General features: G+C 47.8%; 1 protein-coding gene across 1 annotated transcript in view; it reads left to right on the top strand.

Annotated features, from left to right (window-relative positions):
* LOC147677835 (polycystin-1-like protein 2) overlaps positions 1-24150 on the top strand; it is a 434899-nt gene that overhangs the window by 181107 nt on the left and 229642 nt on the right. The window contains exons 4-5 of the mRNA XM_086945590.1: positions 2975-3104; positions 6111-6239. Coding sequence (XP_086801716.1) covers positions 2975-3104; positions 6111-6239 — 259 coding nt within the window. The remainder of the gene's footprint in view (positions 1-2974; positions 3105-6110; positions 6240-24150) is intronic.

Raw genomic sequence — 24150 nt, 5'->3', positions numbered from 1 at the left:
ACCAGTTGCATGTTGACGAATTTCTCGATGACCTTTGCCAGGAACGGGAGCAGGGAGATGGGCCGGAAGTTCTTGAGGTCCTTGGGGTCCGCCTTGGGCTTCTTGAGGAGGGCGTTGATTTCCAGCTTTCCGGGAAGGTCGCTGTTTCGAAGGAGATGTTGATGACCTTCCGTAGCTGGGGTGCGATGGCAGCGTCCGCTTTGTTGAATACGTGGTGTGGGCACGAGCCTGACGGAGATCCTGAGTGGATGGAGTTCATGACCTTGCGTGTCTCGTCGTCGTTGACGTTGGACCAGGAGGTCAGGCGGTTGGCGTTCGTGGTGTTCACAGGGGAGGTGGGGTCTGGCATGGTCGGGCGGTCATGGTGTTCTTGTGAAAGCGGTATGTCGTGGCGCTGGGGTTGGAGAGTTCCTTTTCAATGCTGAAGAGCTCTTTGCTGTCGTGTGCGTTATTATCCAGGCGGTTTTTGAAGGAGGATCTCTTGGCTAATCTGATGAGGTGGTGATGTCTGTGGGTGGCGTCCTTGTGGGCTGCGTGGTTGTCCGGAGTGCATTCTTGGAGCCATATCTTCTCCAGTTTCCGGCAGGCGCGTTTGGAGGTCTGCAGCTCGTCGGTGAACCAGGTGGCTCTGTTGCTGGCGTGGTTGTTGGAGGGTTTCTGGAGTGGGGCGAGGGTGTTGGCGCAGTCATCGATCCACTGTCTGAGGTTGCGGGCTGCGGTGTCTGGGTTGGTGGGGTCGGTGAGCGGGTTTTGGGCGAGGGTGGTGATCAGCTGGTCTTCGGTGACTTTGCTCCAGCAGCGGCGAGGCAGCTGTTGGGTGTGGTGGTGCGTGGTTGGTTTGTTGAAGGTGAAATGGATGCAGTGGTGGTCGGTCCAGTGGAGTTTGGTGGTGTGGTCGAAGGCGACGTGGGTGCCTGTGGAGAAGATGAGGTCCAGCGTGTGGCCAGCGGTGTGGGTGGGGTGACGAGTTGTCTGAGGCCGAGGTTGGTGAGGTTGTCGATCAGGGTGGCGGAATTGGCGTTGTTGTTGTTCTCGAGGTGGAAATTCAGGTCTCCAAGGAGGATGTAGTCCGTGAAGGCGAGTGCGTGGGTGCTGGCGAGGTCGGCGATGGAGTCGCTGAATTGAGCTGAGGGTGGTGTTGGGGTCGGTGTGGATCCAGAAGTGCAGGTGTTCGGCGGTGTTGAGGGTGTCGTCTGCGTGGGTGGCGACCTTGAGGGTGGATTTGTGGACGATGGATATTCCTCCTCCGATTCCGTTGGTGCGATCCTTGCTGGTGAACTTGTAGCCGTCCGGGATGGCTATGGCGATGTCGGGTGCCGAGGAGTCGTTAGGTCTCTGTCAGGATGGCCACGACTGGGGCGAAGGTGTCAAGCATATCCCAAAGCTCGACAGCATGTTTGCGTGCGGAGCGGGTGTTGAGGAGTATGCAGCGGAGGTGGTGGGTCCAGTCCTTGGAGGTTTGGTGGTTCTGTTGCAGGTGAAGCTGCAGGTGTGGCAGGAGAAAAGTCTGTGAGTCAGTTTCAGAGCAGCTTGGAAGCAGGTGTGGTTACGGCCGGCGTTGAGTGCGTCGAGGGTGCTGTCGTCGTAGCGTACTCTGGTGTTGTGGCGTTTGCGGGTTCCAGAATTTCTGGTGCTGGGCGCGGTCCAGGCGCGGACGGGCGCAGACAGGCTTGCCTTTGGTGCGCCAGCGGTACGCCCGCTGCACGGCCTCCATAAGAGGGGGATAGGGAGGGAGGAGCAGCTGGGAGCCGGGAGCGGGGTGGCCAATGGGGAGCAGGGGGGCGGGGCCGCAGGGACGTAGCGGCGGGAAAGGATCGGGAGACGGCGGGAACCAGGCAGCGGCAGGAACCAGGACACGAGGTAGCTGGCGGCTGTGTGGTGTTGTGGGGAGTGACCTGCCTGCGAGCAGGGTCAAAGGTCGCTCCTACGCCACTGCGCGGCCCCCTTAAGAGGGGGAGAGGGAGGGAGGAGATATTCATCTTCTACTTGGAGTCCCTATGGCTCTACTTACGATAACCACATCACAATTCACCAATAAGCAGGGAGGAAGAAACGTCTGCATAGCCGGGACCCTATGCATGCGGTGTTGTGCTACATCAATCATTCACCGCAGGGCACAGTTGATGACCTGCCCTTTGTGGGTTTTGCTGTAGCTAAACAGGGCACGGTGGTGTACAAAACCACTACTTCACAATGGGTCATCATATGTATTAAGATCTGTTATGTCTTGGTCAACAATGGTCTTCTGGAGGGCATTCATGCTCATTCGACTAGGGCCGTGGCTACTTCCACAGCTCTTTCAAGAGGGTCCCAATTGTTTATATCTGCTGGGCAGCTACTTGGTTGTTTTTCTGAATTTTACAAACTTCTACTGTCTCACATTCTCATTCACCCAGCAGAGGGTGCTTTTGCTGCGCTGGTTGAATGATTTCCTTGACTACTCTGCTCTACTCAATCCCACCTTTCAGGGAGGTACTGCTTTCGGACTTAGTCATAAGGTAAAGAGTCTGCAGAAAGATGCATCCAACAGAAGGAAACAAAAGTTGCCTTCGATAACGATATTTTGGTTGGATTTATAAGCTAATGGTAAAATCCTTGCCACCCTTCCTACCCCACAGTTGAGCTAGTACTGTGCCTAAAAAGATTCCAAGGTATGTAAACTTGTTTTATTCTGTTATGGCTCACTCCATTCAACTCTGCAAGCTTCGATTGTGTGCGGAAAAAATATCATGACCCACGCCAGTGTAGAGGTTGGCACCTAATACATTCCCTGACATCACTTCCGAAGTGGAGTCGGTGCTGGAGCTGTACCTTGCAGTGTCATAAAGTAATTGCTAGGGAAAACGTTTTCTTCACCAGTTTGTAGCTTGGAAGGAGTATTATTGTTACTGAAGATAAGTAACATGTTCCTTTGGATCTGTTTCCCATATTGTATACCCTATATTGATATACTTTTCTCATTTTCACCTTGTAGAGAAAATTCCTCCCAGCTCTGCAATAGGAAACTGGCCTTTGAGGGTGATGAGAAGGCAGCCAGTGTGGTCTTTCCAGAAGTGTCACCATTCAATAGGTCACATCAGAATGGGTCGATTGTCAACATTCAGGTGAGTCCATTGGTAGGCTGTAAACATTCTTACAGTCTGGCTTGTTTTTTCGTTGTTTTCATTAAATGCATTTGTATGTTAGATGCATAGCAGTTTTTTTAAAACAAGAAAAGTTATTAGTTTTAAATCAAAGTAATAACTCAAGACATAGCTCCAGTGATGGGTAATGTTTTTCCCATTTTGTAAAGTCAATATTTCAGTCCTCCCCGTCTCACTCCAGTGTTAATGCGTAAAAACAGAGATGAAGTTCTAAAAGTGTCTTTATCATACCCCTTTCGACCCAGGAGTAGTGCACATGTAACGCGATAATGCGGTTGGTACGGAGAGCCACTTAGTTTAACACACAAAATCATATCAGTCATGGTATCTTAGTTATTTCTTTGTGCCATAGCGCCTTCTCACAATAGTGGATCTTACAGGCCTGTGGGATTAAAACAGATTCAGTGCCTTCAGTCTTGGAGGTAGTGCCCACTTTGGGATCCCCACCATCAGATAGTTTAATAGATGGCCCCAGGCTGCCCCAAGTTAGTTTCTAGGCATGCAATTGATCGCTATCCTGAGAGTCTCTTTTTTTACAGACTGCTGCAATAGTAGTTTTTGCCACTCCTACACAATTCCAAACATGCAGTCACTCATTCTATGATAATGCAAGTCTCCTTCATTTATCTCAAACAGAATGATGGATGTTTATTTCTTGTTTATTTCTGGGAGGGGGTATCCCAATGTTGCACATATCCAATTCCTCACCTACCCCCAAAAGGGCATTATTTTCGGGCATGACCACCAGATGTGGCCTAGCAGTGGTGATAGCAATTATGAAGGTTCACCGCCGGTTCATATACCAGATATTTAGCAGTTTGTAATGCGTTTCCTTTCCCAGCACAATATGCTTTGCTTAGGTTTCTCCACAGATGAGACCACTGCCAATCTGTAAGAGCTTCTACTAACAGACAGCTTCATCTATCTCTGCATATGGGTGCAAATGTGATAAAATGTCATCAATAATAGTATAGAGTAGAAATGATCCCTATTGTGCCTGTGGCCCTTCTAATGAATGCATCGGTGCTGGGGCTCTGGATACCACAGCTTTAATAGTTGGGTGCAGTATCCAGTGTCTAAGCTGTACATGGTGCTACATTTCTGTTTTCAGATTAAAATCGTGTTTGCAATTAGAAAACGATTTTATGTTCCGATTGTTATATTAGGTCACTTACCATTTACTATAGGGGCAGTCACACTTACAGCAGCCTCAAAAGGTACAGGAAAGAGTGCCGGTGGGAAAGAAGGGTTAAAGTATACGAAGGTCACAGTATGTAGTTAAAGCAAGTTAGCCTCGGGGTTCTTTCAGGTTTTGGTCACCAGTTGACATTGCACAGTTTTGAGCCTGCTGTCACTCTGTCCATATGTCACCAGGGTTTTTCAGAATCCCAGGCACTCCAGTCTTCTAAGAATCGTAATAGGGAAGCTAAGTAATAGGTGTGGATGTCCGGTAAGGCTGGGTTCCCCTCCTTCTATTGGTCGACATAGAACCTTGGATGACACACTGCCTCCAGATCCCCAAATATACTTTAAGAAGGCCCTCTCTAGAGTTATGAAGAAAGTGTTGGGATGATTAATGGTAAAGCTTTGAATAAATACAATTTTCTAGGTAATATATTCATTTTGAGAGAGTTAATACATCCATCCAAGCCATGGAACTGGGAGAGTCCCCCACCTTTTGAGGTCTCTTTGTATTTCCCCTAGTAAGGGAAGTATATTGCTTCCCCAAAAGACCTGATGTAGATGTTGTGATTTTCACCCTAAAGTAGGTAATATGTATAGATACCCACAGAAAATGAGTATGTTCATTAATATCACTACTGTCTCTGGTGGGAGAGTTAGATTAAGGATTTCAGATTTCGATGTGTTTATCTTTAAACCTGCCACCTTTTCAATTTATCAAATTGGCGCTTTTGTTGTTGAAGTGAGATCTCCGAGTTGGTGGTAGTAGTCAGCAGCACGTCACCTGCGAACAACATTATTTTGTATTTTTCTTTCCCATATTGGAGACCTCTTACCTCTCATCTTGGAGATGTGCTGCCAGGGGTACGCTGCTCAGGGCAAAAAAGAGGAGTGGGGCATCCCTGTCCTGTGCCTCACTATAAATATATTGGCAGTGAAAATCCCCCATTTAATAGCATTCGACATACAGTGGTTTGGTAACCCGCCAACGCCATGGCCTGAAATTTGGAACCTATTCCCTACAATTCCAGCACTCTTCATAGGACCCTCTAGTCCACCTTGTTGAATGCCTTCCCTGCGTCTAGGGTCACTAAGAAGGCTAAAACGGCTTTCTTCTTCGCCTTTTCGACCAAGTGTATTACCCTTCTGATGTTATTGTGGATTTATATATTTTGGATGAAACAGGATTGGTCAGGGTGAATGGGGTCTGATAGAACACTTCTAGAGGCAAAGAAAGTATTTTTGTGAAGATTTTTGCGTCAATGTTCTAGAGTGCTATGGGCCTATTGGATGTGCATCTTTCTGGGTCTATATCTTATTTATGGATCAACGTGACAATCGCCTTATTCATGGATGGCTTTACTGTTTGAGTGATGAGGAACAAATTGTAGACTATTTTAGGATTGCGACCAGTTATGTAGTGAAAATGTTATAGAAGTTCCCCGTGCATCCATGCAGCCAGGTGTTTTGTTAACTAGTTAGCAAGAGCAGCTTTTCCATTAGAGTGAAGGAGCCTCACCCCACCAACAAAAATTCCCCCAGAAAAACCCCAGAGTGTCAAGACAGGGCGGGACATTACTGCAGCAGGGAGGAATGGTGGGTTGTGCACTTAGGTTTAAAGTGCATGTCTCTCTAGACAGCTATCCTGTGATGGTTAGCCAGACATGCGCATTTTAAACCTCTCTGACCCAGCTGTCTTAGAAGATGAAAGCTGGGCATGGCAGGGGCGAAGAGAGAGCTATAATCATTAGTAAATTGACATGTCTCCTTTCCCTCTTCCTGCAGTTGACCAGCTTTCCTCAGAACCCTTTTCCTTCTGAATCGTCCATGAATATCAGTGGTACTGTGTCCAGCGTGAGCATCCTGTCAGGCTCTCAGGAAGTGAAAGTTCAGGACTTGCCAGGCTACTTTCAGGTAACATTGTTACACTTTATATGCCAGCTTTAAAAGAAGACGCATGTTTAAAAATCCATTGAGCTACTGAAAACACAACCTTTTCAATAGGAAATATGTTTGAATTATGCAATCAAATCTACTTAATATTAGATTTGATTTTCAAATAAGTCTTTGCTTTTTAAAGTAGTTATTTTTATTTCATTAGTGCAACACAAGTGTGCGCAAACGATTACATGTGTGCGCCCGACAATTTGTTGTAAACTTGGCATATTTAATCGAATTAGCGCAGTCAGGGTGTAATTAAGAGTGCCAGTGTGTTTTATCCCGGTAATCCTCTTACCTTCTAGCATTACCGATACCGAGGATGTAAAATACCAGCGGATGAGCAGGCAAGAGAATAGTAAGCGGTAAATGCATCCAAGATTCCCACAGGATGTCTCCTTTCCCGCTTTTTAGGTCTCGCCTGTCGATGCGCATGCGCATCGAGCAAGGCGAGAGTATTGCGAGTTATCCACTCTTTATCTACACTGCAAGGAATCGTGGCGATTCCTTGCAGTGCCCGTGACTTTTAAGGTCAATGCGCATTAAGCTTATGCGCATGCGCATTGACCTTAAAAGTCACGGGCGCGTGCATGTCCGTCTTTGTTTACCCGCTCCGCCCCCTCCCCTTCCCGCCGTGTCGCATTTCTCCTCCCCTCTCCCCTCCGTCTTGTTATTCTCTGTGATCTTTTGCAAACCACACATCTCCTTTTCAAGCACTTTATCGAGGGATTTCTCCACAAGACAACCTTCGGCCAGACGATTTTAGTGTGCAAAATTGGATTGCTGAACATTTTGCTTTTAGCTTCAGTGACTCTAGGCTTCCCCGGCTTCATGCATTGCCGCTGCAGACTCTTCAGAGGAGCCGATTCTGCCGCCCTTTGTCTTATGCCATGATAATGAGGCGACGAGTGCGATAACTGAACTACCAACAATCTAAAGGACGGACATCGCTAACTCGTCTAGCAGCTTCTTCCTGCGGGAAGCAGTACAGTAACCCTGTCAAACAGGAAGCCTTCTCTGCACTGTCATGAAAACACGCACTCCACATTCGGCGCGCAGTACACAGGGTTCTGCAGACCCTGCCTCCTCCATTGCAGTCTACATACAACCCGGGATCTAAGTCAATTCACCCTGTAGCACACAGAGACAGCCTCTCCAAATTAAAATAATGAAACCCGCGTTGTTAATATGAAAGCAGGCTTGTAGTTCTCCAAGTTAAAATAATGAAACCCGCGATGTTAAAATGAAAGCTCAATACTATACATTCAGTTTATTCTGGACTGAAATTCAGAAAAAAAGGTCTTCCAGTGAAAGAATTTCATACCTACAGCTTTTGTGTGAACTTTGTGTTGCAGTGCTTTCCAAAGAGACTTCAAGGGGCTTTGTGGTGTGTAAATAGCCTTGGAATTATATATTTTCTCCTACTGAGTATTGCAGTAGGTAGCCTGTCTTTGCTGGTATGTATGTTGTACTCGGTACCCAACATGGTCGCGCTGATTTTAACAAGGTGATGCTCACAGATTAAAACATGGTTTTAAGGGGGACTTTGTAAAATATATATTGGCAGTAGCCTGTGCGAACAAGGGCTATGCTGAAAGCCTTGTAGAATACATGAGCTAAAAGAGGGGGTGGGGGATATTAACATTTTAATGCAACGGTCGTTCCTATCAATTTTAAGTTTATAAAGTGGAATGAAATTGTTCTTTCGTGAATGAATCACACCTCTAAGCCTTGTAACACAGCCGCGGATACTTTCCATTGTATTAACCCGGCTCTCGTTGCACGACGCACGCTTAGTGGTGAACATAAGAGTGTGTGTCAAAGAACGAGTCCACTAGCCATACAGCCGCAATAAAGCAAATGCAATGCACACCTGAAAGTGGTGCCTCTAAGCGCTTGATTAACGGGTGCCATTTTTAAGTAATTCCGTTGCATTCATTGGCTTTGAAATGATGAAGGGCTGCGTGAGCTTTGCCCAGACTCGTTTCTGCGACCAGCATGTTTCTGTGGGGGCAGTGGCATAGCGAGGGGAGGCGGGGCAGGGGGTGGTCAGACCTCCCCAGGCGGCACGAGTTTTGGGGTCGGCGGCAAGCCCCCCTCCCCCTGCTCTAACCTGTGGCCGCAAGAATCAGCAGCACCATGCCCCCCAACCCTCCTGCTCTGATCTGCGGCCGCATTAATCGGCAATAAAACCCTCCCCCAAACCCCGCTCTTCAATCAGGCCACCACGGCCGGCAAATGCAGGGGCTGCCAAGGGTGGCCTAAAGCCTAGCTACGCCACTGTGTGTGGGCACTCAGCCCACTGAGTTATCTCCCCTTCCCGCCGTGTCGCATTTCTCCTCCCCCCTCCCCTCTCTTCCCTCCGTCTTGTTGTGTTTGCAGCAAGAAGCTTCTTCCTGAGCGTTCAAAGTAGCGGTTTGTCCGTGGGTGTCAGAGGTATATATTTTTTTTTTCCTCACTCCCTCTCACCCTTTCTGTCTCGCGGTTTTTTCTTCCCATTCCTTTGAAAGTATTGAAGATAAGTTCAATTAGCCGGCTCTCCCTTCCAGCGCAGGAAGTGAATTAAAATGACAGCCAACTACAGGAAGAGTAAGGCAAAAGGCAACTTTTAACGCTAATGTTGTGCCTCGCATGAGAAATATGCGTGTCTCTGTCCTTCGCAGCGCTTCCACCGGCAGAAAAGGCACATTTCGATACTGTCTTCAGTGAAATTAATTTTTCGCGTTGCTCGGCCATTTTATGTTGCGCTTTGTAACTATCTTGCATGGTCTTCTAGGCACGGTTATTGGCGTTCATTATCAGAGAAGAGACATTCTCTTGAGTCGTAGTCTGCAATGTATATTATTTACCTCCTGTTGGGTTCCTGCGGCTTTTCTTGCAGACTAGGATCGGTTTTGTCAAGGTTACATGTCTAGTGCTCAGTGGTTTAACTCTGAAACAAACCCCCTACTATTTTGGTTGAAACGTGGGTGCGGTTCTTAAATCCTTAGACACGGGGAAGAGATAATTATCCATGCTTCTCTTAGAATATTAATTAATATTATAGTCACAACCCCCAATGCCGAACCCTAAGCTTTCAATCAGCTGACTTAGCAAACCTTTCAGTGGGTGGAGCCAGGGAGATGCAGGAAGGACCCATGCCCTGAACCCATTCACTTCATAAGGTGCGTTGTTCGCTTTTTTCTGTCATTTATTGACAGTCTTACCAGGCGGCAGCAGCAGCAACTGGGAATGAGAGGTCTCCTGCCCACATGTACTTGAACCCAAACAAGGATTTCAGCCAGATGGCACTTTGGATTTGTTTTTCCACTTGCATGTAAAAATACATCAAAGCCATTGCAGGCTTGCCAAAGTCAGACCTATTGTCTTTGGCCGTGCTGGTTTGTGGTGGTGTTTACCACAGCGGACATGCTTTATGCTTGCATTAAGGGTATCTTGTTCTCTTGAACCTTTCTTTCTGTTTCTGCACCTATGTTGGTATTACTCTTGTAGCAGTGAGGCTTTATTGTAACAAGACCCTTGCTTCCACCTAATGGCTGTGTTAGGTTTAAGTTTTTTCAAGACCGTGAGATCTTTTTGTGTCCTGCTGCTGGTGTGTGGCCAGCTATACAACAGCTTTTTATTCATTACTATTCCAAAAGCACTACATTGGAAAGAGATTCATGATAACAGTCAAACGAACTGTTGAGCCCGCGCAAGAAGTGAGGCCTTAAAAGCGCTGAACTCGCACCATCTTTGGTAAGCATACTTACCCAGAAATGATTTTAAACTCGCAATGAACAAGCAAACAACGCTACTATCATGGGCGCAAGAAAAGGAACGCTGCCAAAAGCGTAAACGCTTGTGGTAATGCATCAACAAATACAAAGGTTTCTACAAATCCATATTTTCAGTGGTAAGATTTGGCCTCTCACCAACAAAGAATGTCCTGCTGCTGTGCGGCCCAGAACTTAGCTTGCCGTTTGGTTTGGGCCTGCCTCTCTCAAACATTAGCTTACTTGACTAACTATTTACAGCTGTTGGCTGGAGACTGTCATGTCTGGGTTCATTATGATATTCCGAGCGTTAAAACATACACTGCCAAACGCGCCTTCACATCCTCACCCCCTCATCCTCACACACCCTCACCCCCTCATCCTCACACACCCTCACTCACCCTCACTCACCCTCAACCCCTCACCCTCACTCACCCTCACTCACCCTCACCCTCACTCACCCTCACCCACACTCACCCTTACTCACCCTCACTCACCCTCAACCCCTCAACCCCTCACCCTCACTCACCCTCACCCACACTCACCCTCACCCTCACTCACCCTCAACCCCTCACCCTCACTCACCCTCACCCTCACCCTCACCCACACTCACCCTCACTCACCCTCACCCTCACCCACCCTCACCCACACTCACCCTCACTCACCCTCAACGCCTCACCCTCACTCACCCTCAACCCCTCACCCTCACTCACCCTCAACCCCTCACCCTCACTCACCCTCATTCACCCTCACTTACCCTCAACCCCTCACTCACCCTCAACCCCTCACTCACCCTCAACCCCTCACTCACCCTCAACCCCTCACTCACCCTCAACCCCTCACTCACCCTCACTCTCACTCACCCTCACTCTCACTCACCCTCACTCTCACTCACCCTCACTCACCCTCAACCCCTCAGCATCACCCTCACTCACCCTCACCCTCACTCACCCTCAACCCCTCACCTACCCTCACCCTCAACCCCTCACCCTCACCCTCACTCACCCTCAACACCTCACTCGCCCTCACCCTCACTCACCCTCAACACCTCACCCTCAACCTCAACCCCTCACCCTCACTCACCCTCACCCACCCTCACTCACCCTCACTCTCACTCACCCTCAACCCCTCACCCTCACTCACCCTCACCCACCCTCACCCTCACTCACCCTCAACCCCTCACCCTCACACAGTGCAATAGGTCTCAGACCATTTCAGTTAGAGCTTTTAGAAATGTTTATGGCTTTTTTTATTTGTAATTCTTTAGCATTGGCTACAGGAAACAAAAATGCTAAACATTTACAAAAAAAACCCATAAACAATTCTAAAAGCACTAACTCTAATGGTGCGAGACCTATTGCATTTCCAATGCTTGTTTCAATGGAGAATGTGTCTTCTTTCAGCAGGGAGAGGTCACTGGTGCACAAACTCCAAATTTGCAAAGGTTTTTACAGATCTCATAATCTGATGGGCTTGGTGCCTATTAACGGAGCTATTCGAATTCATTTGGTACACATAATTAGGGTTTTAATGCTTTATTATACAATGCTCACCGAAAGATAAATGGCATTAAAAATAATCATTACTCACAATACGAGATTTGAGCGAAACTGTAGCCTCTATGTCTAACATTTAGTATTCTCTGTTAAATCCTTGTGTACCAATCTGCACTATTCATCATACATTTTAGAACATTTACAGTAAGAAATATTTATAAATCTTGCTGCAGCAGTGGCTGCAAATATAAAACTTTATGTATTTTTATGAACAAAAGTTGTAAAATATGCTGTAGATGCACCTGTTCAGTTGCTTAAAAATAAAATTTGCAGGAAACCTCCCAAGTCGAAAAAGGAAAACTAAGTATTACAACAAACAAAGTGAGCTCTGGGGTAACAGATTTAGCTTATCAGGATAAAATATATGCATGCAAAAATAGAATTGGATTTTTTAAAGATTGACTTAAAGTAAGTACCATAACTGACTTAAATAGACTATATAATTTTACTATTTATTAAAACTGAATCTCGAGTCCATGCTTTCATAAATATTTCACGGTCACAAATGATGCATTTGTTCATTCAAGAACAATAAAACGTAATATGATCGTAAAAGGATGAGTGACGGAAACAACTCAGTTATAAATAAGCTACAGTACCTCAACACGCATCGGCAAAACCAACATGCCTGGCCTTGTCAACTGCTTCAGTGCTTACATTTTTTAAAATATTTTATTGCAATAAAGTGCCACAGATAAGGAGGAAAAGAAGAAATATGCCACCTGCTAAACTTGGGTGCCATATGCTTGCAAAACAATGTTTTGGGTTTAAAAAACAGATGCAGCTGTTTTGCTAGTGATGTTCTTTTTTATAATGAGAATCCTTTCTAGGTGCCATGCGGCTTGTTATTATCACTTGATATCATTATTGTCATTGGTGAAGGAGACAAGAATAAATCGCCGCCTAATGAAGCGTTCAAGTCGCAGGTAGTTAGAATGGTACAGTGCCACTTTATAATTTACTAGCAGCCCGTCCCAACGTTGTCCGGGTATGAATTGCTGCTGGCCAGTGGTATATTGTTTTGTAGGATTTCGTTTTGATAGCATTTCTTATCTGTGACAGGCCTGTGAAACGCTCCGATTCACAGTGGACTGCTGATGCACTTAAGAGTGCGCGTTCAGTAGTGTGTGAACTCGAGTTTCCCTACTTTATTTTTCCTTGCAATATTGTATAGCGCAAACTCGACAACATGGCATGAGCACAATTTACATTACAGAAGAACACATTAATTTGTGGTAGGCACGGGCAGACAAAGCGATTTGCCTGGAATCACACGATGTTGAGCTGATGCCGAGATTCGAACGTAGCTCCCCAGCTCTAAAGTTCGCAATTCTAGAACTTGTGGTGGGAGGTGTGTCTAAAAGTGTATGTCGGTGCTGGCCATCAATGAGAGAGACCTGTGCATTTTTCAAAGGGTGGTGAAAAAATATGAGTATGTTGCTGGAGATGTGGGCCGCCGTGCCACCAATGTACTTACCAGGGGAGGGTAAACACCCATTATTCCGCAACTTTGTCTCCGCATACCATCACTCCGCATACTTTCATTACGAAAGTACCATGACTCCGCAATACCATTATAACGCATGACATTACATTTTATATGCTTTTACCACGCATACATTTACAACGAAATTCGTTGTAAATGCATGAATGGTAAAAGCATGTTTTTTTTTATTGTTTGGATAAGGTAAGTATGGGTATAGGGGTATATGTTTTGGGGTACTGAGGTATATGTTTTGGGGTGTTTGGGTATTTTAAGGGTTCAGATATAGTTTTGGGTTATGGGGTATAGGGGGGGTTTTAGGGTTTAGGGATAGGTATGGGTTTTGGGGTACAGGGGTATTTTTAGGGTTCAGGGCTAGGTTTGGGTTTTGGGGTATAGGGGTATTTTTAGGGTTCAGGGGTAGGTTTGGGTTTTGGGGTACAGGGGTATTTTAAGGGTTCAGGAGTAGGTTTGGGTTTTGGGGTACAGGGGTATATTTAGGGTTCAGGGCTAGGTTTGCGTTTTGAGGTACAGGGGTATTTTAGGGTTCAGGGGTAGGTTTGGGTTTTGGGGTACAGGGTTATTTTTAGGGTTCAGGGCTAGGTTTGGGTTTTGGGGTACAGGGGTATTTTTAGGGTTCAGGGGTAGGTTTAGTTTTTGGGGTACAGGGGTATTTTAAGGGTTCAGGGCTAGGTTTGGGTTTTGGGGTACAGGGGTATTTTAGGGTTCAGAGGTAGGTTTGGGTTTTGGGGTACAGAGGTATTTTTAGGGTTCAGGGCTATGTTTGGGTTTTGGGGTACTTTTAGGGTTCAGGGGTAGGTTTGGGTTTTGAGGTACATGGGTATTTATAGGGTTCAGGGCTAGGTTTGGGTTTTGGGGTACAGGGGTATTTTTAGTGTTTAGGGATAGGTTTGGGTTTTGGGGTACAGGGTATATTTATAGGGTTAAGATGGGTTAGTGTTAAAGAGTTTTGGGGTATTTTAAGGAGTAAGGGTGGGTTATTATCATGGGGTGCAGGGGTATTTAAAGGGAGCAGGGTGGGATTAGCACACAATATGAGACATGGCATGAAGGGCGGAACGTACCACACGACCCAGCATTTGTCACGCCCCCAGCACAAGCCCACAGCACAACGCAGACACGCCCACAAGGGACTACTTTGCTGGCACAGTTCTTTTACCTTTTAAGTGTATATGGTGGGCGTCTGCATAGCCTATGTCCTTCTGCTGCAACTGCCCTTTCCAACGCTGTATTGGGTGTTGTGATTGGTGCTGTGGTTCCTGAGATTACCCGCCTCAAAGGTTTGGGCTCTCTCTTTATTATATTAGTATGGATAAAGGAGATGGTAAATAAATCACAATCTATGTGGGTAACCAAAGTGCAGAATAAATAAATAGGCAGCCTTTAAAGGTAATATAAAAAAGAGCAAGCGCACTTTGAGCCAGCGTAGTCACTGAAGAGTAAGGAATCTTTTTGAAGCAGAAGTGAGCAGTGTGCACAGGCTTTGTACAGTCCCTCCAAGTGAAGGGAGCCACTGGGTAGAATGGGCTGGCAAGTTGCCCCATGATGTAAGCTTTGATGGGCCAAAGCAACAATGTGAATGACAGTGGAACAGAATAGAGGCCGACCAAAAGCTCCTTTATCTGTGCATATTATGTAAGCATTTGTTTTAGAAACACAATAAACTAGGGAGACTGCTAAAGCTGTCTCAAAGGCCACACCTAACAAGAATGACTTCAAAGAATTTACATATGTACACCATCATGTAATGGTGGCGAAATCCCCTTTCTAAACTATCTCTAGCTGAGTTCCACTTTAAACAGCAAGAACCTATAAAATGCTCAGTGATTGCCAGGGAGTTTCTGGAACAGCTTTGGAAGGGATCCGCTCCGTTGTTATAAGCTGTACCCTGCAAAAACATATTGGGTCAGCAGAATCATTCTAACGATGATTGACATGTGGATACAACATGGTGCAATCACTCTTCTTTGTACTCTGTGACGTGTCCATGCTCCCACTGGCTCACGCAAAAAGATCAATTGATGGACAGAATGCAGAACAATGTCATACATTCACCCCAGTACAGAGATCTGGGCCTAAATCCATCGTTTTTTTTGCTCCTTTTGCCATTCCAGTTTGAACCCAGCCATATGCAAATCAGTCTTGACCCTGCTCCCAATGGGAACAGTCCAACCCGAGCGGCCAGGCCAGGTCCTACCTGGACTGGAAATAAACATCCTCGGACCGGTTTCGGGGTTTCACCCCTCCTCAGTCAGGATAGCTTAATTTCAGTGGCATGGAGAGCACTGGACCCACATCTGGGCATACCCGTCCCACTCGGGGTGACAAATGCAAAAAGAGTAATTGAAGGACAGCATGCAGAACAATGCCATACATTCACCCCAGTACAGAGATCTGGGCCTAAATCCATCGTTTTTTTTGCTCCCCTTGCCATTCCAGTGCCATTCCAGTTTGAACCCAGTCATATGCAAATCAGTCTTGACCCTGTGCCCAATTGGAACAGTCCAGCCCGACTGTCAGGCCAGGCCCTTCCTGGACTGGAAAAAAGCATCCTGGGACTGGTTTCGGGGTTTCACCCCACATCAGCCAGGTTAGCTTGACTCCAGTGGCAAGGTGATATCAGACAAAACTTGAATTGCATGCTGATCACACTCCAGTGTGCATGCAACTAGGAAACATGATGGAAACCAGCCAGACATGGTAAAAGCCTAGAGCAGTGTTTCTCACTGGGCCTATTTTTGGTGGGTCGCGACAGTCCAAGCAATGAATAAAGATGTCTTTAAATTCAGTATTTATCTGTTCACCTTTGCTGCACTTCAAAGACAGATCTCAATGTCAGGTACGTTTTCTGACACATTGCTGCATTTATCAACATGAGGAATAGTGTTTTTTTAATTTTTTTTTTATACGTAGTTTATTGGTTTCATTCAAAACATACAGTAATCGTTACACAATAGCTGCCTTCACATCCACGAAAGAGTCAAGCAAAAGAAAACCCCCAACCGTGAAGCATTACAATAATTGACATCATAATAAGGTCACGCTATCAATGCCCCGGAAATAATAAAAACTTTTCACGACATGACTTCGTCCCCATTGCACCGATGATGATAACTTCCCTCCTTTCTCCCAACTTCCCACCCCGACGCGATCCATCGTACATATTCTCTACTGACAGTCATTTCCAGGAATGACTATGGGTTAGTCTAAGTAATGTACCTGTTATGTTTTGAGGCTCTCCTCTGACAGTGATCTGCTACCCTTAGCCAGCAATTGGGTCGCAGTCTCGTAGTGCCTGCACTAAAGCTTCCCATGCTGCTGCTGCCTCTAGCCCCCTGTCGTTGTTTTGCCTACACGCTAGCTGGAATTTCATTGCGCTTTCCCCGGAAGCCCACTTCAGGAACTGCCCCCTCCATCTATGGCTGGTGGGACCCACCGCTGCCCTCCAATGCCTCGTGATTTCTCGCTTAGCCAATATTAGACCCAGATCTATAAATTTATTTGTGGTTTTGTTCTTGGATGTGTGGGGGAATCAATGCAGCATACAAAGAGCCCTGTCGAACTCCAAGCCCCTCTCCGTTATCGTGTTTAGGGTGTCTCCCACCTCTTTCCAATAAAGCCCCATCGCCAGGCAGGACCAGAGCATGTGGTCTAGTTCTACCCCCGCTCTTGTACATCTGCCGCCTCTTTGACCTTAAAATATTTTCGGATTTTCCCCAGTGTCAGGTATGCTCTATGGAGTATATAGAAGTGCACTAGTTGGAATCTGGCGTTCCTCGAGCCCTTCCAAGCTCGTCGCACTATCTGTGTCCAGGCCGTCTCAGGGATGTCTTTGCCTAAGTCTATTTCCCATTTCCCTTTCAATGTATCCAAGGGCGGTAGGCCCTCATTGAGCATTCTATAATATAGGCACGTTACCGCTTTGAAGGCCCCTGCTGCTATCATAGTGCACTGGCAGGCCATCGATGTCTTAGTTTCCACCAGCCCTTCCTTCCAGTGCGCTTGTATCGCCCTAGTCACCGCCATATGGAATAAGAAGTCTCCGCTCGGCAAGCCAAATCTCTCTCGGAGAGCCTGATAGGGCAGCATAGCCCCGTCCTCATACAAGTTGTAGGAGAGTAGGGTCTGCAATCCTATGATCACCCCAGATTTTTGCTTTTTGCTTCACTAGTTTACGACTTTCCCTGGCTGTGGGCCTGCTAATCAGACCCACAGCCTAGCTGTTCTCTCTCTAAATTGACACGTGTACCTTAGGTGCATTTACCAATTGGTACTGGGCCACCTTATCAGTCCCTGTATCCAGGGCATATTTATTTATTTATTTATTTATTTATAGTGTTTTGTATAGCGCGGACAAGACCCGTGGGTATCAGAGCGCTTAACAGAAAGGAATTGCATACAAAGATAATAAAAGCAGTAATAGCAACAAGAGCATAGTGAGGTAGAAAGGCAATATACTGTATGGACGCGATTAATATATATAATCATAATGATTGTGCAATTGTCATTAAATGGAGAGCAAGGCTTGGCTTGTGTCATGTTAACAAACCATGTTCGTTGAGGTAGGGTTATAAGGCGATTCAGTGCATATCAAGGATAATAAGTATAAATAAATCAAGTGAGGTAGAAGTTATATATAGTGGTTGAGACAAATAGTTAAAGTTCCACATATATTGGTAAATAAATCAAGTGAGATAGAAGTTAAATAGTATGACTGTGCGATATAGTTCAAATTCAAATTCACACATGTATACGAGGTAGCTGTGAAGTGTCAAGCCTCGGCTTGCACACGGTATCAGTTCATTGTTCGATGATGATCTTTCCCATTTTCCATGGAGAGGGCAGCACTCCGTTAGCGACTTTGATAGATGTACCCAGGGCCTACCAGGGGCTGCAGCATGTATTATGCCACCCCTGGCTGGCCATCTAAATCTGACACAACTGGCTGCACGACAGCTGGGGCAAGGTGGTGTAATCACCCTTTGCTTTAGATATAGTATTCCTATATCTAACCCTAAAATGGACACATGTATTCCTATCAGTCACTCCTATGGCAGGCCTTATCAATCCTGAAGGCAGAGTGCTTGGAATTATGTGAGATGGTGCTCTGGCATGAGCTGAGCCCGTTTGCAGCTTGCGGAACCAAGTCCTAATAGCTGTTCCATGATAACGCGTACCATATACTCTTAAGTGCCTTATAATCCTCGCGGTTATTTGCCAACTTTGGTATCGCTTTATCAAAACATGTCGAGTCAGGTGTCATACGAATTGGAATACTAACCCCTCGCCAATTCTGGCGACGGGGTTAGCATTCCACCCTTCTAGAGGGACACGACATGTATGTAACTGTGAACCCCGGTTAAAGCTTAACACAGCCTCAGCTCCACAAAATGGATGCTGCCACCACAGACACAAGTCTGACCTCCTGCTGCTGGGAGTCCTTCCAGCGAGGAGAGCTTGGACAAAGGGTTTCCTGTCAGGGGCGGTGCTAGCACCATCCCAGACAGGGTTTTGTGTATCCCAGGTAGGCACGACTGAGAGGAAGGTGACTGCAAGTGGCACCCCGGTGCTCACTGTGCATATGCCGGCTTGAACCAGTTCCAGGGGCACACCAGACCCTGAGCTGGGGAAAGTCCGGACAAGGGAGAGGGGTGTAACCACCCCCCTCCTGGTCCTACCCATGGGCAGGACCTAGTCGCGTGCCAGCCCCTTTTTTTAGAATAAAGGTAGGAGCAGGCCCCCTTCCCAAATTAGACAATTCTGAATCTTGACTACTTTCCACGAAAGAACTCTTGAACATTTCTGAAGACTCTCCCTTGTGGCTAAGGAGTAGCCACCCTGCACCAGCGGGCACCATCTAAGCGCTTGCGGTTTGCTGTAAGTCCATCCTCCAGATTCCCTGGCATCTCTGACCTCTACCTGCATCATCAGCCCAGCTGAGATTCGTGGGTGTGACGAGACCTGAGGGACCGGCCATCTTCAAAACGAGCACGACGCTTATCCAGCACGACCGCCGAGGGATCCTCGAGTGAGTGCTTTGGGGTTTGAGAAGCCCTAACCCTGAGCAGCTCCAGCACCGAAGTCCAGCCCCCCAGCATCCACGAGATCGGCGTGGGGCCCTTCTGCTCTTTGCTGCTCACGCGTTGTCCGGTCACTTGCCTGCTGGCTAGTGGCCCTCCTGACGACGAACCACGACGATTGCATCACTGGTCTGGTTGCTCCAGACTGGCCCTTTCTCCCTTCCAAGAGAGGAGCACCCCGGACCCTCCTGGTCCACTCCAGACGCCATCTTGAGTCCACCGCGTGGGCTTGCCTTTGCCAAGGTTTGTTGCCCCAATCCTGGGTCCAGCATCGCCGACAGCAGACACCTTCGTGGGACAGCGCGCACCTCCATCCTGGTCGCCGACAACGCCTCCTGGTCCGAGAGACTGCAGAGCCCAGCGTTGCCCACTCACCTGGTCGAGGTGACTTCATCCGGTGCCATCCTGGTGCCCACCTAATCACTGGCTAGTGATTAAGAACTGAGTCCCCTCTGCTTTCAGGTCATCTCCATCACTGATCCAGGCTTGGATCACATCGAACTTCTTCACTGGTCGCCTGCCAGCAACTTCTTCTTTCAGGCTCCATAGACTGTAACGAGGATTCCCGACGTCTTTTGAACCCTATGCAGCCGCAGCCCCTGGGCTAGGTAACCTGAGCATTTCGGTGCTCCAACGTAGGTTCACTATCTAAGTGTCCAGATCCTTTTTCGTTTTCAGCCTATCTAGTCGGATTCGTCCGATAACTGTAACTTTGCGAAATACTAGTATCCATAGACTTTGTCCCGCATCCCGCGTGAGAGTGCACACTCTGCACACGATCTCCCTAGGCCTCCTGCTCCTAACCTTAGGGTTCTGTAGTGTAGTCCTAGCGATCCTGAAGCCTTTGGATCTTGTTACTTACCTGCTAGTATTTCGCATTCCACTTTTGTAGTATATGGTTTTTCGTGCCCCTCGGGCATTTGTGTAAATTGTGCAACTTAAAGTATTTTCGTAAGAGTTTTGTTGTGTGCTTAGCTCCCTGACTCATAAAGAGTTCAGGGTAGACTTGTTATAAATAAATATCCTTTTATTTTCATAACAACTTGTGTGGTGTCCTTTCACTTGGTGTTCAAGGGGTATATGTGATGGTATAACAGCTGGCTTAACACGCCCTCTAGAGTTTAGCCTAAAGACTGCTCTTGTCCATGCTACTAGGATAGCTGGTCTATAAGGTTGACTTACAACCAATCATCAATAAGGGTCGTTTGGTATGATACACAGTGATCACTAGAATAGTGAGCACTATATATCAGGCCAACTTCTCACACAAGTCTTCTACCATTTGCACTCCAGCGTCCTCCCAGCTTTGTAGTCGTGACCAGTCCCCACCGTGTGGCAGCGCCGTAAGCATCCCAAGCGGTATCTCGGGAGCATACGGATGTAACACTCCCGCTCTGCGTTGAGAGCAGTTCCAGCAGAGTCTGATTGTTTTCTCCTCTGTGAGAAGGTCCCTGAGGTCTAGTTTCTGTTGCAGAGCTATGTAGGAAAGGGCGTGGCGTGGTGTCCCCCCACCCCTCTTGTGTTCCGGTCCTCTGAATTCACGAGCTATTTCTTGTGTAAAGACCTGCAATTGAGCCACTAGGTAGTACAGTTCAAAGTCCGGGACCGCTAATCCACCCTCAGCCTTGGGTCATATAAGCGTCGCCTGTGCCCCCCTACGTCTACCTGCACCCCAGAGGAAAGACACTATGAGGGACTTCAGCAATTTGAAGGTGGAGCTAGGTATCCACACCGGTAGCGTTCGGAAGTAATACAAGAAACGGTGGAGTTCCACCATTTTTAAGAGGGCTATGCGGCCCGCTACCGATAACGGGAGCGTGGCCCAGAAGGCCATGCTACCCTTCAGTACCCTCACGCTCCGGCCCACGTTCCCCTTTAGCATGTCCGCCGCCGTGTGATAGATGTGCACGCCCAAGTATTTCAAGCAGGTGGGTTCCCAGCACACCGCTCGGGTCAAGTGTGGTTTAGTCTCTCCCTCCTTACCGGGAACAGACATGTCTTGGACCAATTGACTCTCAAGCCCGAGACTTCCCCAAACCTCGAGAGCAGACTTTCCGCCCCTATCAATGCTCTATCCGCATCTTCGAGGAAGAGCAATAGGTCGTCCGCGTAGAGTGACACATATTGTTGCCCGTTTCTGCTCCCCAAGCCTCGGTAATGCCTCCCTGTCCTAAGGTCAATCGCCAGCGGCTCGATCGCCAAGGCGAACATTGCCAATTTGTACAGGTTGGAGAACAGTTTGCGGGGGGACTTGGCTTTAATGAGATATGACAGTTCTGGTACCTCCGGGGGTTCGTTCATCTCATCCCCTAATTGTTGATGCAGCGCCCTGCGCACTCTATGGAACTGGAACCGTTGCAGCAACGTGGGAGCTTCAGTCGTAACCGTGGCTTTGTCCCACGTCTTGGCAACTCCGCCCAAGAACAGGTCGTCTGCCTTGTGTATGTCTAACGCTTGCAATGCTCGCGTGGCCCCCTCCATCTCTACAGGGGACCAGCCACACCATCCAGTCTGTGGGCATTTCCGGGGAATATAACAGTGCCCCCGCTTGCTGCTGCAACAGGCTGTGCCATACATGCCTTGTTGAGTTCAGAGAGTCCAGTATCCCAGTCCTGCGATTTACTGTCTCAAAAATAACTGCAGGGAGTGGGAGGGGGCCGGCAAAGAGCTTATCAAGCCGAAGGTACGGTATGTCATCCACGCCATGATTCCAACTATGGGCCGGTGTTCCCTGTCCTGCTCTATAATACCACTCTAGGTCGGGCGCGCCGAGCCCACCCAAATGGTATGGCAGGGTAAGCACTCGCCATTGCACCCGTGCCTGTTTGCCTGCCCAAGCCAGTTCTATTAATGATCTGTTAATTCTGGCAATAAAGGAGCGTGTAACACTATCGGGATATTTACAAACAAGAATAAAAACCTGGGCAGTACCACCATTTTCATAATAGAGACCCTGCCAATTAGAGACAGTGGCAGACCGATCCAGGTTTCGATGTCGTCCTCAAATATAGCTACTGCTGTACCATAGTTTTCACGGAACACGATTTCTGAGTCTGTGTGCAGTCGGACTCCAAGGTATCGGACCGAGTCATCGGACCATTGCAGAGGATACTCCATCTCGAATTGCGTAGTGGCAGGTGTGAGCGGAAAGGCTATGGACTTTGACCAGCAAACCCTTAACCCAGACAGTGCTCCAAAGTGCACTACCTCCCTAAGGACCGTCGATAGGTTATTTTCTGGATCCCTCACGTATAACAATGTGTCGTCTGCTTACATTGAGACCACAATGTCTTAGGTAGGGAATCTTACGCCCCTATGGCCATGATATTCTCACAGCGTGCATGCCAAGGGCTCTGCGATTGAGGCATACAGCGTCGGTGACAAGGGGCATTCCTGCCGGGTTCCCCTGGAAATAGCAATGGGTTCAGTAACTAGATTCCCCAGCCGTATGTGAGCCGTTGGGGTGTTATACAACACTCCGATCATCTGCAAGAAGATGGGGCCAAGTCCCATTCTGGTCAGTACCTGCGAATAAAAGGCCACTCAACTGAGTCGAAAGCCTTCTCCATATCCAAGAAAATCGCGATAGCTTTCATGTCGCGTCTTACGTTTTGCATCGTGCCAAATACCGTTTGCAGATTGTAAGTGAGGTTCCTATTCGGTATAAACCCAGCCTGTTCTGGTGCAACCATTTCCAAGGATAACAGGGCCAGGTGATTGGCCAAGACCTTAGAAAACAGCGTGGTGTCAACATTTAGCAGAGAAAGCGGCCGGTAACAGCTGCACTCTCCGGTGGACTTACCCAGCTTGGGGATAGCTACCAACATCGCTTCTCTCATAGATTGCGGCATCTGGCCTGACATGGACAGATCATCAAATAGTACTGAGATGTGGGGGAGCAATATATTACTGTGAGGGGACGACGAACTCGGCAGGCCCGATGGGGAAATATACACCCCTTCGACACCCCAAACATGTACCTGCTCCAATACAGAATACCCGATTTCAGCACAGGGGAAAACAAGTTCGAAACGAAACGTAACTCCTCCCTTTCCTCTCCCCGTACAGCAGTACACCAAACAGGAAGAGGGCGGGCATAACCCCGGAAGAAGAATTCCACAAGAGGTGAAAAGGGTCAGAGACGTGACCAGTGGGCGCGATAAAGCCGGAAACGAGGAGAAGGAAGCGGATCCAGACGGAGGAAAAGGAGAAGACGCCAGAAGACGGACTGACGCCGAAGAAGCAGACGCAGGAGACCGGGAAGAGGACGGGACGTGGTACGAGGATTGGTGGTCCCCTAGGGAGGTGGCTGAGGAGCGGCCGCAACTAAGGAGAGTTGCGGCAGAGCTGGTGAGTCTCTAAAACCAGGGGGAAGGAAGGGACTGGGGCGGCGGGAGGTTCAGAGGTGCATAAGAGGGAGGTGGGAGGTTCAGAGGTGCATAGGAGGGAGGCGGGAGGTTCAGAGGTGCATAGGAGGGAGGCGGGAGGTTCAGAGGTGTATAGGAGGGTGGCGGGAGGTTCAAAAGTGCATAGGAGGGGAGCAGGAGGTGTACAAAAAGGTGGCAGGTGAGTTCAGAACAAGGAAGTCATTAACTAGATGGCCGAGTGAGCCCACTTATTTGTTGTTAGTAGCTTGTTTGATAATAGCGACTCCAGGAATGTACTTATGTTAATATTATGTTATGTTAATATTATTCATGCAGCGCGCAGCTGCCCCAACAAAGGGGCGTCCTGGCGCTTGAACAAATACCGAAACATAACACACAAAGGGAAGAAAACAGACAGCTAAGCAAGTACAGGAAACAAGAAAGTTTTAATAGCACGCCTGAAGGCGGACAGATTGTTCAGAGCTCGAATGTGCACCGGGAGAGAATTCCATAACCCAGCGGCAAGTACTCGGTAAGAGCGGCCACCCATCCTGCTGAGTTTAAAGCGGGGGCAGACCGCGAGATGAAGGGCCTCCGATCTCAAAGACCTCGAAGGAACACAGGG

The sequence above is a fragment of the Lissotriton vulgaris genome, chromosome 12, assembly GCF_964263255.1.
Source record: "Lissotriton vulgaris chromosome 12, aLisVul1.2, whole genome shotgun sequence".
Lineage (NCBI taxonomy): Eukaryota > Metazoa > Chordata > Amphibia > Caudata > Salamandridae > Lissotriton > Lissotriton vulgaris.
This window is presented reverse-complemented; position numbering and strand designations above follow the sequence as displayed.